Genomic DNA, 15,610 nt, shown 5'->3' on the forward strand with positions numbered 1-15,610 from the left:
GCTTTTGGTGCCATGATTTCCAACAGAGGTTTTTGTTTCCAAATGAAGTAGTAGCATATGGTTCTTTGGCAGCTTCTAGTACCAAATTCATACCCTTAGCTTTATGAAGGGTGCCCAGAGTCACAGAGCACTTAGGGAGTGGGAGATTTGGGCTTAGCTAGCATAACGAACACTGTTTGAGTATACTTCTGGTTTTGGAGATTTTTGTGTGCTATAAAGCCCAAAGGAAAATCTGCTTCAACAGTGCTTTAAGCTGGCACGGATATCTTCAACCCATATATTCCAGTATTTAGGAAGGATACCAAGAGGAAAACACAACACAAAATATCCCTCCCCAAGCCCATTAACTTAGATATTTTCCTTTCTTCATACCGACCTGGAACATCTTGCTAAACATGCCGTGACTTAGAAGATGCTACCTCCTCTTGCATCCATTTTCCTCTCACATATGACTAAGCTCGTCTCGCTTTCTTCAACATACAGAATACAAATGATAGACTTTCACTTCTTTTATGATCTTTTTCTTACATCAACTTGGCTGACGGTTCAATTCAGCTTGCCAGCTAATTTCATAGGATGGCATATGTTTCTTTGGGACTGAACTCCACTCTCATTGAGCTGGATGACATATCTTCTATTCACTTTGAGGGGAAAAATATCAGATCTTTTTCAGTTCTTTTCACAAACGCACACAGTTCTTAAGCAATATGAAGAGAGCTATCCATACAAAGTCATATTCAGCATCTACACTGATGGATTTCTGTATCGACTTACTCCTTCAAGCATCAAGACATACTGGGAGCATGAACCATCTTTCAGAAGACTTGCATCTCCCTGTATGAGAATGCTTCATTCTTAACCATGTCTAGCTTCTCCTCAGTTCCCTACATTCATGGGATTTTCATGTCTTAAACTGAGATATTCACAACCTCTTTTCTTGACTTACAGAAGACATGCATTTAAAAATGAGTATTCTGCATTTGCAGTTAGTTCTATAACCATATATGCATTTGTTACAGTTCAACACAGGTCGCAGCAATTATTTTGTCAGTTCTCCAACTAATTGGTCATCTGGAGATGGCACTATCCTGAAACCACAAAAAATCCTAACACTTTTTTAATATAGATAATTAAACAATTTATGTTTAATTGTAAATTGTTAATCATATTAAAATATTAACAATTAACTTTATTATACTTTCGCATCTGCTAATAATAACAACTATATTCAAAAGATGAAAACAAGAAGAGTCAAGTGGGAAAATGTGTTGTGTTGAGGGCAGCATCACTTACATAGGGGAGCAAAGTGTGATGCTATTAAGAAACCTTCCCCTTAACTGTGAAGAAAATTTCAAAGCATTGTCCAAATTAATAAAGATCGGTGGGAAACGGGGGGGGAGGGAGGCGGGGGGGGAAGAGAAGCACTAAGCACAGTATTTTTAGGCAAAGAAAGATGTTTTGGAGAAGGTAGGAAGATACTTCCTTCACTGTGCTAAGATGTTCTGTGCTTACCACCACCACAAAATAACAGTGGTAAATTTTTACAGTCCTTTTGCTAGCAGAACTACTTTGAGCCTTTGGAACATTTAACCAAGCAAACAAAAATTTAAAGTCACACCAAACTCCAGCGTGACAAGGAGCTAATACTCAACATTTGCTGTATTATGCATCTTTTCCCAGAAACTGCAAGCATGGAGTTTGTGGCTAGACTGCTTTTCCCATTGCATCTCCCCATTTTCCCCAGACGTTTCATCCTGTAAGGCTAACTGGCTCCAAAGCTCCGCTTCTGAGAAGACAGAGCTCTTCAGAGTCAAAGATATGAATGAAAATCCGTAAGGGTCATATCCATTATATTCATATAGTTAATTGGCTTTCAGTTCTCATATGGTCAAGGACAAAATGGCAATATATCCTCTCTGAGCATAATCTTCATATCAACTCACCTCAGCTCACAGAGCGTTAACAACACTTTACCAACAGTACAAAAGTTTAGGATGTATTTTACAGCCCCATAGAGAAGGTACATCTGGCATGTTGAAGGCTGAAATTACAACATGGAGATTAAGAAATTAAGACATCGCCCTGTCAGAGAAAACTGCAGTCTGAGAACCACTATGAGAGAAGAATGGCATAGCTAAATACTGCAAGCAAGTATCTCTACCTTCCACCACCAGCTTCTGCTGAGGTAGGACATCTGGATGGAAAGCTGCCCAATGGTTCTGATGTGACAGTGTTCTCAGTCAGAACCTCCTTCTCCAAAAGGAAAAAAAAAAAGCTTGGTCCCAAGTGTTTCATGTATAAATCTAAAGAAAAAAAAAAAACCCAACTCTGATATTCAAAATAAATCTAAGGGGAAAAAAAAAAAACACCCTTTTCCAGAATAGTCATCTACTTGTTTAAACAAAATTTTAGAATCCACTTATCCCATATTAAGATCATAAATCTACAAACAGGATCTCCAAAAACTGAAGAGGAAGGCATAGCAGCCTATCTGTCCTGAGCTGCCTTTTTTTCCACCTTTGAATGACTCAGCATGCTGAGTCAATGCCCACTTATTTTTCCAATGGTTTGTTTTATAGATACATGCATACTGGTAAGAGCTCTCTCTTCAGCTTTCTGTCCGTGAACCACATGTGGGAAACACTAATGGGCTATCCATTCTGAGTGTAAGAACAGCGCTGTACTTTACTCATGCATTTTACGCCACTGGCCTTATGAGATGGGGGGTTTGTTTTCATGTTTAACAAGTTGCCTTGTATGCAAGCAAAATGAACTCTGGCTGCCATTTTCCAGTTTTTGGCCATGCTGAATGGCAGCTATTCTCAAGTTAAAGGGTCAGTACTTTGACTCTACCATTCCTGCCTCTGCTAAATATCCAGAACAGGGTGAAATACAAAGAGCAGAGATGATTTCAAGCATTTCCATGTTTACAGTGCAAACAAATATACAAACCTGCTCTGATGGCTCACCTATATAGTCTACTTTAATTTTTTTTAATTCTGCCGGAAGTTTGCACAACAAGGGTCCTTACAAGGCAAAAATTAAATACGTTGCAATGACAACAGATAATCTTCAATAGCAAACGAAAAACGGAAATAATGCCCACAGCTTATTTCTTATCAGGTACAACTAAGTGAAGTGAGGGAAAGGAAAAACACATTTATTTCTGAATGAGAACGTACAGTGACAGGATAAATGTTTGAGATTTCCACAACACTTATGAAAGGAAAAAGCAGAGGTAGCTTAACCAGACTATTCAGTCTTAATAAGTAACACTGAGCAGTGCCTGAAGGAGACAAGGAACTTCAGCAATTTTCCTCTCTCACCATGGAACTAAGTACAGAGAAAGGCTCTTTGACATACGGACGCCCATATGCTTCGTTAGTATGGTTTTACTTTAGAGTCACTACATTCCACATTCGAAATTATCCTCTTAAATGTCCCTTCCCCCCCACCTTTTTTTGCGCAATCAATATAGCTAGGGCAATACACATTCTAAACTGAATTAAAATCCAGTCTGCATAATTTATTCTTGCCAGAGTCAAAGGGAAAGTCAGACATACCGCTAGATTCACAATCTCCAGAAAAGTTTGATCTTTAAGACACACAGCACACACAATTTACATATGTACACTGAGAAACCACCGTCCTGCATTTACATTCAGCAATTAAATCATTGCAATTAATCCACTCTATATCACAAATATAACAAAAGAGAAGGAAAGAGTATTTAATCATGAAAACCTCTGCAGTTTACCTGGTTTGTTAAAGGACAAAGTGAGCCACGTATTTGCTTTAAGTATTTTTAAAAATCGAAGTACTGGTGAATAATTCTAGTTTCTTCTTCTTGAGGTCCCAGAGTGACAATTAATGAAGCTCTTGTGCAAAAGTGAAAAAGCAGCTCTCACTTCAAATTATCTGTCTTTCAGGAGTATTTACTATGGTTGGAGTCAGATGCTTGCAGGGGACTTAGCATGATACTCCAAATCTCAGATAAACTTGCATTCTAAAAAAGTCCAGGAGTACGAACAGACTACTAACTCCAAATATTTTCTATGACAACAACAGTTTTGAAAAACAATGGTTTGTATTCATAGTCCTACTCCAAAGCTTTTCATTTTCTTACAATAGCACAAAAATACCCAGCAGCAATTAGTATGACTGCCAATTCAAACTGCAACCATAAACAACTGCAACCAAAATTCAAACTAAGCCTTGAAAAATTACAGAAAGATAAGAAAAGCAATAATGGATCAGACCAGAGGTCCATCTAACCTTTATCCTGTCTCCAACCAAGCTGATCAAAATCACTGCTGTCCCAAAGAACATGTGGGCCAAGGACCCGACCCTCACCGTCACATTCACCACTGACATCTTGGCCACGGTGGTGCCACTGGCTTTGGATACCACACACACTTTTTTTTTTTTTAAGTTCACCTAAACCAAAGGATGCCAACTCCTCCCTTCTTTCATTGAGCTCTTCTCCATATCATCATACCCAACCACTCCTCTTTAAGTAATATTATATTTATATCAGGGATATCTACAATTATTTCCAATTATTTCCAGCTGAAAACTGCCTTGTAGGAAAAGTTTAAAATTAGCATAGAATTAGTATAAAATCATCTTATCACATATTGTTTAAAGAGATGGCAAATCACCATTATGGAATGGTAGGCTGTCATAACAATTTTATTTAAGGAACTAGGACTGATTAAATACTTTGCAGAGTAAGTTGCAGAGATTGGATTGCAGGCTTCTGAACAGCTGTGAAAAAGAAAGGGCAAAGATGATCTAAGGAGTGAATGTTACTTTAAAGTAACCTTTATCACAGCCCAGTTAGTTACTTCAAAGGTCTTTACCACCATCAGCTTTGTTTGCATTAAGCCTAGAAATACTGACCCAATGTCCAGTTCTCCAAGCATACAGCAAAAACAATGCTAGCTGTCTCCAAAGCCACATGTAGTCTTTATGAAACTCCAGTAGAAAGCTTTCCTGTTGAGCAACTATTTAGTTGCCATACTGAAGCGTGGTATCGGAGAGACCTCTCCTGAAACGTTCCCAGGGAACTCAAGGAGAGCTTGAAATCTTCTGCCACAATGCACTGCCAATTCCAAATTTTGCCATCACTAATCTGTCCTCAACTAAGCCTAAAATGAGATTAGAATAATCACTAGGTCATCCCATCCTTCCTCTTACCATACAGAAATTATTCTTCTCCGTTTCATTATTTTCTCTTAAAACATTACTGGCTGCCGATATCACCTGATAAGAATTCCCTGCACGTTCTGTTTGCTTCCTTTGACTTCGAATGCAACAAGGAGTAGAGATTGCTTCCTGTCAAGAGCATTACCTTAAAATGGTTGTCTTTAAATGTCCAAGACAAAAAACTTAACAGTGGAAAGTTAAAAACACAGATGTCTCCTCCTCTGCTTAGTGAAGGGGCATAAAATATCAGCACGCAGTGACCAAAAAGTGTATTGATGTTGGAGAAACCAGAACTAGTAGAAGAGGCTAGTGGCCTCTTCTCCCCCTCTTGACAAACACATGGAAACCTCTCTCCATGGGCATCAGAAATTCAAATGTTTTAGAAGAGCACCACAGATCACTTGGAGCAGAGGCACAGAAACTCCAAGGGACTCCATCTTCCAGCATGAAAGTAGCTGACATACCACAAATGTCAATTCTGACAAGCAACACAAACTTCATATACCATGGCCTGTGGAGTTTACTCACTCTGTCTATGGCTAAATAACCTCTTGCTCAAACCTGCAGCTCATAGAGCCACCAGCTGCAGATGTACTTTAGCAGGAACCTCCAACAGACATATTAAACTGTTTTCCTCAGAGAAGAAAAGGTTTTCCACTTCTACCAGGAAAACAACTTCTTCCAAACTTGCAAACCAATTTACAGCCTTCCTTTATAACTCACGCTGATTCCCACCTATCCATGTTCTTTATGCCCTTCCTGCCACGTTCTTTCCCAGCAGGACTTACACTACAGAAAGAAAATTCAGACTAACGTTTTTTAGATTAAAACATAGGCTCAAGAATAACTCTATGTACCCGAGTGCTTAAGAAGGGCCAATAACGTACATTTTACAAGAAAATCAAAGTGAACAGCCCACTCCAGGTGTATATTTTGACAACACACTGAACAGGGAGTGCATTTCATGAAGTGCAATAACTAACTATTCTCTAGTTAATACGGAAGCTCTAGAGATCATTAAACTTCAGACCTCCGTTAAGCACAAAAACTGCTTCTGGACCTGCTTTACAACATTAACATAGGGTATATATTTATTAGCATCTTAGCTGGGATCAGACGTGCACTTCATCTCCTCATCATCCCGTTAGCCACACTTCGTTTTGCTTTGTGGAGCGGTCTCAGGGCACCTGAACTGGACTCCTTGCAGATGAAACTAAAATGGAACACGTCATCCAAGGGCACACCTAAAACACACCAACTATTACTGGTCTTTCAGTCCACAGGACCACACTAAGTAATCTCCTTCTCTAAAACACATACAGCATGAACATCAAGTCCTCAGGACCACTTCCCTCTACAGATCTGCTTCTATCATGCCACAATACTTGCTAAGACAGAGAGAGCCACAAACATCAAGGTAAAATTATAACTTTTCCCTACGCTGTTTTACAGCGAGAGGGGAAAACAATCATCCTATTTAAAGAGAGGACTAAATAGCTATATTACAACAGAGGTTTAGGTTTGTGAATAGGCATAAAAAGTCTTCTCATTTGGATCCTATCTCTAACTAGATTCCCTTACCAGGAGACTAGCACATCAACTAAATGTAACAGACAGAGAGAGAAAGAGAGGGAGAGAGAGAGTGTGTGTGTGTGTGTACGCATGTACACAAATACATACACACACACGTCTATACACATATATAAAAAATATCTTAAAGAAAATAATTAATCCCCAAGCAAAGCTTAAACTAGCTACAGGATATGATACCTTACTTTGGACAACACTTGACTGCACTACAAACTCTGTCCCAGCTTAGGTTCCACTGAACAGAAATACAAGATGACCAATTTGGTTATGGAAGAAGAGGCAGAAAATTCAGTTTTCCAGCCCTTCACCTGGATATATCAATTGAAACTACATTTTCCTTCTCATAAATGTGCTCCTTCTCTTGCTCAAGTTGTGATTTAATAAATAAACCACAGTTTGTTTCTATTCACGCAGACATCTCACAATGCCTATTTCTTACCATCGTTTCAAATGCAAAATAAGCATCATCTAAGTCAGTCTATTTACAAAAACACAAAAACAGCTGTTAGTGGTTTTTTTGTTGGGGGGGGTGTCATGGTTTTTTTTTTTTTTTTGCATTTGCTAATAGCATGGCAAAGCAATGTAGTAAGCTAATACAGAAATACTCCAGGTAAATATAGTTTTGACTTAAAAAAAAAAAAAACAAAAAAACAAAAAACCCACAGCTAGTCAAGGAAAGCAGCACAAAACTAGTGGTTTCTATATGACCAGCAATATGGTACAGTTCATTGAACTTCCCTGCTTTCATTTCCCCCCACCTGCTACTCAGCAGTTTTAAGCAGTTGAATAGCAAGGTAAGGATGTGTCTTGGTAATCTCCTCCACTAAAACTGGTAATTCCCCATCTAAAATTAAGGGGCTTATATTAATAGCATTTAATTTTACTTGTCTTTTCATGTCATATTGCCAGAAACCTCAACAGGAAGGGGTATGCACCACCTGGCAGAAGAAATCAACTAGCACATAGCAAGCAGACCTGATATGCAGATGGACAGCCTAACGTTTGTGCCCAAACAGGCCTGGCCTCTGCACTTCCACACAACCTGACATGATTTTCAGAGATCTTACGAAAGCTGAAGACTTACTTTAACTGTACTTTTTTCTCTAAATTTTTTTTCCTTAACTTGGCAGGATCATTTAACAGAGGCTCAGCAAGGTAACAATTCCTGAATTCCCTAATTCTCTCAAAGCAGCATGTAACTTGCTACTGCTTTAAATGAAATTTATCATACAAAAACAATTGTATCATTGGCTTGATAACTGCAAAGAAAACAGTTTAGTGATAATATTCAAGGTGATGGAAATTAGCTCTAACACATCCACCAAATTGGAATGCTCACCTGCTGGTTTCCCAGTCTTGATCATCCTTATCTTTTTCTTCTTTGGCATCAGAATTGTGTGGGTGTTTCTGGACAATCCGCATCCCACCAGCTTTCACTGGAGCAAAAATAAATAAAAAATAGATTAAACCTTCCCCCCCCCACACACACAAATAAACCTAAATCAAATCAGTGTAAGGGAAAGAAGGAGAACCTCAGCAAAGTTTTAAGGATGATCCCTGCCCGCCTCGGTAAATTTTTGCAGAACAGTTTAATAATCATAGTTGGGTAAACAGGCCAAAACTGTTTAAAAGTGGAAAATCTGTGGAGCAGCTATTTCAGGACTGCATCTCCCATTCCCAGTCACTTCATGCCAGCTGAGAACTAGCTGCTCATTTTACCACTGGCTTCCAATACTATTTTAGAAAGTTAAACTCTGTTATAACTCTCACCCCTATTCATTTACTGCAATCAGCAGAAGAAATAGAGGCCACAGTTTGCATAACACTACGCAGAAGGCCACAAGTTGGAATGTTAAATACTCCCATAAAACAGGAAGGGCTGAAAAACTTTAGTATTGTAATTTCAAGTTAAAACCTACAGCAATAACAATACTATTTCTACAGAAAAGTACTTCATGAACAGTGTAATAAAAAGCAAAGGTTAGGAGAACTCTTAATTTATATTGCACTGCTTTTTGTTTTGCAAAATATAAGCATTTACCACATTTCAAATCCTTGTCATGATTTAGTTTCAGAAACGATGTAAACAGAAAAGCACCCCTTTGAAGCAAAAAATGAGAAATGAAAGCAAATCCACTAAATTCATCGCCTATCCTCCTCTATGTGAAACACAGAACAGGAACTACGCCTAGACGCTAAACCCGCAGCAACTAAGTAGAGATCTATAGGCAGGCTCTTCTTGATCTGCTTTCCGTTTTAATATTTTAGGCTCGTGTCTGCTTCTACGCCTACTGTACACGATGATCACAGTACAACGGCGGGTGGAAGACGATGGCACTTCCCTTGCTAAGTGGGTGAGTCACGTTCCAATCGACAACCGTGTCAGCAAGCCACTAGAGCAGCCAGGCGTCAATATTTAAGATACCTACAGACTCGTTGGTTTGTGTTTCACGTCGCTACGACAGGATAAGGCTGCTGACAGCCTCAGCAGAGGTGCTGCAGGCTGAGCAAGTGCAACGCCAAAAGCGGGTGGCTCAAAAAGAGCTAAAAATGCAGCTTGTCAGCAGGGCTGAGGCAAGCTCGCACTGCTGCCAGCCCTTTGCATCCAGCCACAAAGAGATTAAGGCACTACACAACTGTTCAATACTATCTCTGAAACCGAGAAATAAAGAAAGTGTTTCTGGATACACAGGTTTCATTAGTTCTTAACCAGAACAGCAACGGAAAAGATATTCCTGCGTGTAAATTTTATAGAAGGCAGTAAAGAAACTTTAGTTGAAGGATCTGGCATAAGAGCAAGTGACAGGTGCTTGGCCCTTGACTTTTTTGAGAGAGACTTTACGCTTTCAGTGATATTTGAAAAGAAAATATTGATTGGATAAAGGAGAGTTAAGACAACAGCCAATATCAAATAAATAGGCTTTACAGCCTACCAAAAACACGTCACTTAGCCTGCCCTAACCCCCTCTTCCCCATTCCCTTAAGCATTTTTGGATAATCTTTCCAGCAAAAAATCTACAATACTTAAATAGTGAGAAATGTTGCACATGGGACAGGAAAAGCCAGAAAGCTTAGGTAAAACAAAGACATGTAGGCTTCAAGGTGACATGAAAATAAAAATTCCTGTTAATCTTTCTTGATGCAAACTCCTTACAAATTTCAGTTTGTAAGCGCAAACACTTCAAGTTCTATAATTTGCCATGTTGTTCTAACACCTCAATGTAACTTAGGTAATCCAAGCGATTAATACATCCATAAGCCTTGCCAACAAAATTAGAAACAGTACAGATCTACAGCAGGGATTTCTTTTTAATTCGCCATCTGACGAGACAGCATCAACCTGTAAAAATAAACCCTAAAATCCTTACTCACAGGAGTTGTTTGTACTTTCCTTACCTTCATTAGTTTTATTTACATTAATTTATTAATTTAACGACATTGCGCAATCAGTTCATTTTAGTTCCGTTTCAGATTACTTTCTGTGGAAGACGCTGGCTTATAAGTGGCACTTCTGGACAATATACGCATGCTTCCACGTTGCAGTGCTTCCCCATCTAATAGAAAACTAAAGAACAACAGCCATGGGTTCAGTACTAACCCTGTTGGTCTAAAACCTCTCTCCTCTTATATTATGTATCATCAGGCCACTCCTTTTGTGTCACCAACAAAAAAAAATCCTGCTAAAATTTACAGATTTTTCTATATGTAAGAGAAAATCTCACAAATGGGACAAAAAGGTAGAGTAGCCAATGACCAATGCTGCAAACGTTATGATCTTGCATGTCTGATTTTTTCACTAACATCTATTACTATAGGACAGTCACACAAAAGTACGTTGGCATGTAATGGAGCAATCTTTAGTAATCCAGAGTTACTGTGCTTACCTGGAAAATCAAGAGAAGCATCCAGCAAACAACTACAGTAACAATTCATATCTCTGAGAACAAAAGTGAAATCCTGCATCCTGTCCATACAGCTGTGGTACACCTATGCCATTGCAAAGTAATACCCAACCTAGCTTCAAGAGACTCAGGTTAAGGAGAGCAAGAATATCCTTGCAACATGGTTCACTTCCCTTTCCAAAAGTTTTCAACCAAGCTGCACTACCTCAGCCTAAGAGGGAGGGTGAACTGATGAATTACATCCCCAAAGCTAACAGAAAAATTTGTCCCATTTGTGAGATTTTCTTGGGCTTGGAGGATTCATCTATTTCTAACCTGCCTAACTTATACTACATAATTTGACAGATGCTTACCACTCTGATTTTGATGGTTAAAAGTCATTTTTAAAAGAATATGAATGCAAATTTCCTTATACTAACTCCTTCACAGAGTGGAAAGAAGATTTAAATAACTGAGAAATCACCTTCCAAAACATCGCCATAAATTAACGCCCAGAAGAAGGAGACATCAACAACTATATTGGGATTACAACCAAAACAACTCCGTTATCAACCGATGATAATGCTGCGGGCCTCAGACTGTAGTTATGTAGGAGAGTTAAAGCGGGACCTTTGTTAAGGGAGGGAGAGAGTTGGTGAACACCTCCATGTGGTGGAGAACCAACAGAAGTTATCAGCTTCTCAAGTATGAAAAACATAGAGGATGTCTTGGGTACACCCAACAAGAGAGGAAAAACAGTAAAACTTTGCTCAACCGCTGGATCTTAATTTTGGGTTTTAATTATCATTGGTCATGTTTTCCCTAAGGGACAGAGGAGTTGCCTTGTTTGCGCTATAAACGCTGACCTCCGTACCGCTCTAAAGAGCACGACTACTCCAGGCACCTTCTGGAAATTTAATAAACAACTCATTTAATTAATATGTGGAGTGCCTGAAATTGCTAAACATTCTCATTCTCTTTATTCTTTTTCCACAGTTGTGCTTTTTTTGGGACTGTACCTGGTTTCTGAGACTTAATGCTGAGATAAATCATACTAAGGCACAGAAATCTGAAGCACCAAGTATCTACCGAAACATCTCAACCCCACGACTGCTGAGACCTGAGCTCAGTCTGACTGCTGCCAGGCAGCCTTGCAGCCTGAGGCAGCGCTTTCTGGGCAACCTTGAAGTTCAAATGAAATCACTTTGCGCTTCAGAGCAACCACGAGCGAACTTTCAGAAAGCAACAGCATAACCCGGATCTTTAGCACCTTCCAGTTTTCCTTTTGAGCACAGTATTGACTATTAACACCAAATTTATTTCCTATGAACCACATAGTAATAGCTTTCATTTTATATCGCTAGGATGTATGGAAGTCCAAGACTGGGGGAAACTCAAAATATGCCCTTGTGTATGCTTAAGGAAGCATCTTTTTTTCCACAGTAATCTTGGCTCAGAGACAGATTTTTTTTTAATGACAAAAAAAAGTGCATAACTATTTTCATGAATCTTTTGCAAAGCTTCATAGATAAACTATTAACACAATTGCCTTGCTTTATGCATCTACTGTATCTATTAGAAGAAAAGAGTACCTAAAAACAGAATTACATAGGCCTCTAGAGTGACTGCAAGCTGCACAAACCTACTCAGCACTGTATTACAGATGCACTGATCTTACTGACAGACGGATATTTAAAAGGGCCACAATTTAAACTTTATTAAGTTTCAGAAAGCAGTTCAAAGACACTTCAGGTACCCTGTTACCAGCCTGAGGTCTTGAGAGGTTTCTTTCCATTTCATTAACCTTTCTCAAGTGTTTTTCTCCTCTTTTCTCTATGTGAAAGATCAACGCACAAAGGAAGCTAACACACTGCATGCAGTTAGGAAGGTTAGGGCTAACTGCTCATATGAAAAACAATGGATTTTCCAATTCTAATTTAATTCTATTTCTGATAACTTAAGTCTTTCCTATACTTTTATGTATGCATCTCATGCTCAGCGAGGTGAGACACATCCTCATTACAGGTAGGACTCCCTATATAACTGTATGCAGAAAATTAAGAGCTTTTTAAGCCATCAGCCAAGCAAATTTGGTTAGTCACATCTTCAACTTGCTAGCTACTAGCCTTGCTATTTACAAACACAACCCCCCCCTTTTTTTTTTTTTTAAGAATTCCTGAACTCAATTTTATTAAAAAATATTTGCAAACTGCGACATGGCATTACATTATTGTTCAAGGATGTAAACCAGCTTGGGACAGAGGATTAAACCCAAACTTTAGCCACCAGAGTAAACTTAAACTAGCATTAGTTGGTAAATTTCTTGTGGACGTTAAAGATCAACGTGCCAATGAGCCACTTTCCTCTGCCACCCTGTTCATAACCATCCTCTTCCCAAAACGACTTGAAGACACTGTCAAACATTTGCTCAGCCGGCCTCACAGGAAGACCCGGCGGTCCTCTTCTGCAGATTAACTGGTGGATCCTCACAAAGAACGTACGTAGCTGAACAAGCTCTTCAGCTCATCCGGGGCTTCATGTCTTAAAAAGAGGGGAAAACACCTGAAATACCCTGACGACTAGGGAAACCTGCATTCACGCTACGATTTTGCACCATGTTATTGCCCGTTTCTAGCACGGCCTATGGAAGCTCACTTCGGGTCTTCAAAAAGATTGCACCTGCTTAAACGCAGGTTTTGAAGAAGAACTCTCAAATATCTTCGCAACCCTAGCAGGAAATATTAGAGTTTCAGAGCATCTAACTGAAAACGTTTACTATTTATTCCTGACAGCAGAGCTAAACCCATCTAACGTGCTGACAGTCCCTTCGCAGGAAAACCGGCACCCCAAGGCGAGCCCGCTGCAAGAGCGCAGGCAGCAAGGGCTCCCGCCGCCTGGGAGGACGCTTTGGTGCGGCTCCCAGAGCCAGCTCACCAGGCCGGCCAGGAGCCAACCCCGCGGCGAGGCAGGCTGCAAGAGCCGAGCGGCCCTGCTCAGCCCGTAACGGTAACCACGCCGTATATGAAGTTTCTTTTGGGGGTTTTTTAGTGGTTTTTTTTTATTATTATTTTTTTGCCCGAAACACTGAAAAAGCTAACCCCCCCCCCCTCCCAAGAAACGCCGGGAGGCAGGCCTTAAACGCTGCCGGGCCCTGACGCTGGCTGTGACAACGACGAGGGGGAGCCAGGACACCCCCCCCCCCATCCCCGAGCACACGGCGGGCGGCATCTACCCTCCTGCCAGGCCGCAGCCCGCAAACGCCGCGCAGCGCAAACCAGCCCGGCGCCGGCTCCGTCTGTGGTCCCCACGCGGCCCCCAGGGCTCACGGCGGCTGCCGGAGGAGCCCCGCCGCCGCCGCCGCCGCCCGCCCGCCCGCCGCCGAGGCGAGTCCCCGGTGACCCCCCCCTCCCGCCGGGCGCGAGCGGCGGCAGTACCGGCAGGCGGGTGTCCAGCTCGCGTCTCTGCTTTCTCTTTGGGAGGCGAAGACATGGTCACCCGCGGCGCGACCCCCTCCCTCCTTCCCTGCCCTCGCTCGCTCGCTCTCCCTCCCGGCCGGCCACACCCCCGCCCCGCTTCCTCGATGCAGAAGCTGCCGCCGCTCCCGCCCTGTCAACGTGGCCGCCGGGACGCGCCCGCCGCGGCGGGGAGCGGCGCCCACGTGACGCGGCGGGGCGGGGCCGCCGCCATTACGCTGCCGTGGGCGGTGGGGGGGGGGGGGGGGTGAGGTGAGATGTCGGACCTGCGGCTGGAGGGTTGCTGGGCCCTCGGGGGGGCGGGGGGCGGCTGGAGCCTGTCCGGCCTTTAGCACTTTAGTTTTTATTTTATTTTGTTTTGAGTGCTGGTTTTGGCCACTGCGAAGCTTTGCCGTTGTTAGCTTTCAAACCTGCAGAAACTTTCCCTTCCCCCCCCCCCACCCCGAGCAACGTGCCTTTTTTTTTTTTTTTTAACGGTTTATTTTATTTTCTGTCCGTGGCACACTATCTTTAAAATCCCATTTGGCTAGTATGTGCAATTTTAGGAGCATAATACACCTTTTACGGTTAATTGCTGCAAGACAGCTGCTCAGTTACTTTGAGTTAACGTGCCGGTGAACTCCAAACCCTGCTTTTCCTCAGCCCCTAACGGGTGGTTGGCGGCTCCCAGGCCGTTCAGCTCTGTCAGACCCCGCGGGTGCGCGGCGGCCTGCGCCGTGGTAGCCCGCCTCGTGCTCCCTGTCGCCTCGCCTCGCCTCTCTCTTGGAAACCGCGCTGCTCGTTCCACCCAGTTCCAAGGAAATTTCCCAGTGCTTCCGTTTCTTGTTGAGAAACATGCAGGAATGGGCTGAGCAAAACACCCAGATTTATAGTATCGGGACAAAGCGTCATCCACGTGCGGTCTTCTGCCTTTCTTTTGCAATTTAACGTAAGGAAAGCGAGTATCCGAAAAAAATGATTGCGTGGTGGTGGCAAATTGAACCCCCAGAAGTGCTGTGGTAATGTTGCGCTTCGGGTGTGTTGTAAGCAAATTAATACAGCCATGTGGTGCTGCACGTTTTAGTTATTTGCTATCAGTGTTTGTTGCAATCGTTACACTGCTATTGTCAAAATGTAAGTGATGGATAAATGTGTATTTTATGGGCAACAGATCAAAATATAATCACCTTACAGTATCCTTAACAGTTTTAATAAACAAATGTTATGAAAATGTTGTAATTGGGTTCTTATATTTTGCTGCTGAGCAATTTCAATTTCTTACACGTAAGGCACTTTGGAGTCCCAGCTTATATTTTCAGCTCTTCAGGTCAGCTTTGGTGTGACCTGCAACAATTTACTGCAGTTCCCTTTCCAGGCTGTGTCTAGCTCTATTCAGATTATAAATTTTTCTAGGGTGGGATTATCTCCTAAATGGATGTTATAAAACTTCCTTCTCTGCTTTCCTCTTGATTTCAGTTG

At 41.6% G+C, this 15,610-nt stretch overlaps 1 protein-coding gene across 1 annotated transcript in view; it reads right to left on the reverse strand.

The window, feature by feature from the left end:
* The window catches only part of DAP (death associated protein), a 48,118-nt gene extending 33,774 nt beyond the window's left edge, over positions 1–14,344 (reverse strand). Inside the window, exons 1-2 of the mRNA XM_068931420.1 lie at positions 14,114–14,344; positions 8,138–8,234 (exon numbers count right to left, since the gene is read on the reverse strand). Coding sequence (XP_068787521.1) covers positions 8,138–8,234; positions 14,114–14,168 — 152 coding nt within the window. The 5' untranslated portion in view covers positions 14,169–14,344. The remainder of the gene's footprint in view (positions 1–8,137; positions 8,235–14,113) is intronic.
* Positions 14,345–15,610: the final 1,266 nt, after the last annotated feature.

Source organism: Struthio camelus, chromosome 2 (assembly GCF_040807025.1).
Source record: "Struthio camelus isolate bStrCam1 chromosome 2, bStrCam1.hap1, whole genome shotgun sequence".
NCBI classification, from domain to species: domain Eukaryota; kingdom Metazoa; phylum Chordata; class Aves; order Struthioniformes; family Struthionidae; genus Struthio; species Struthio camelus.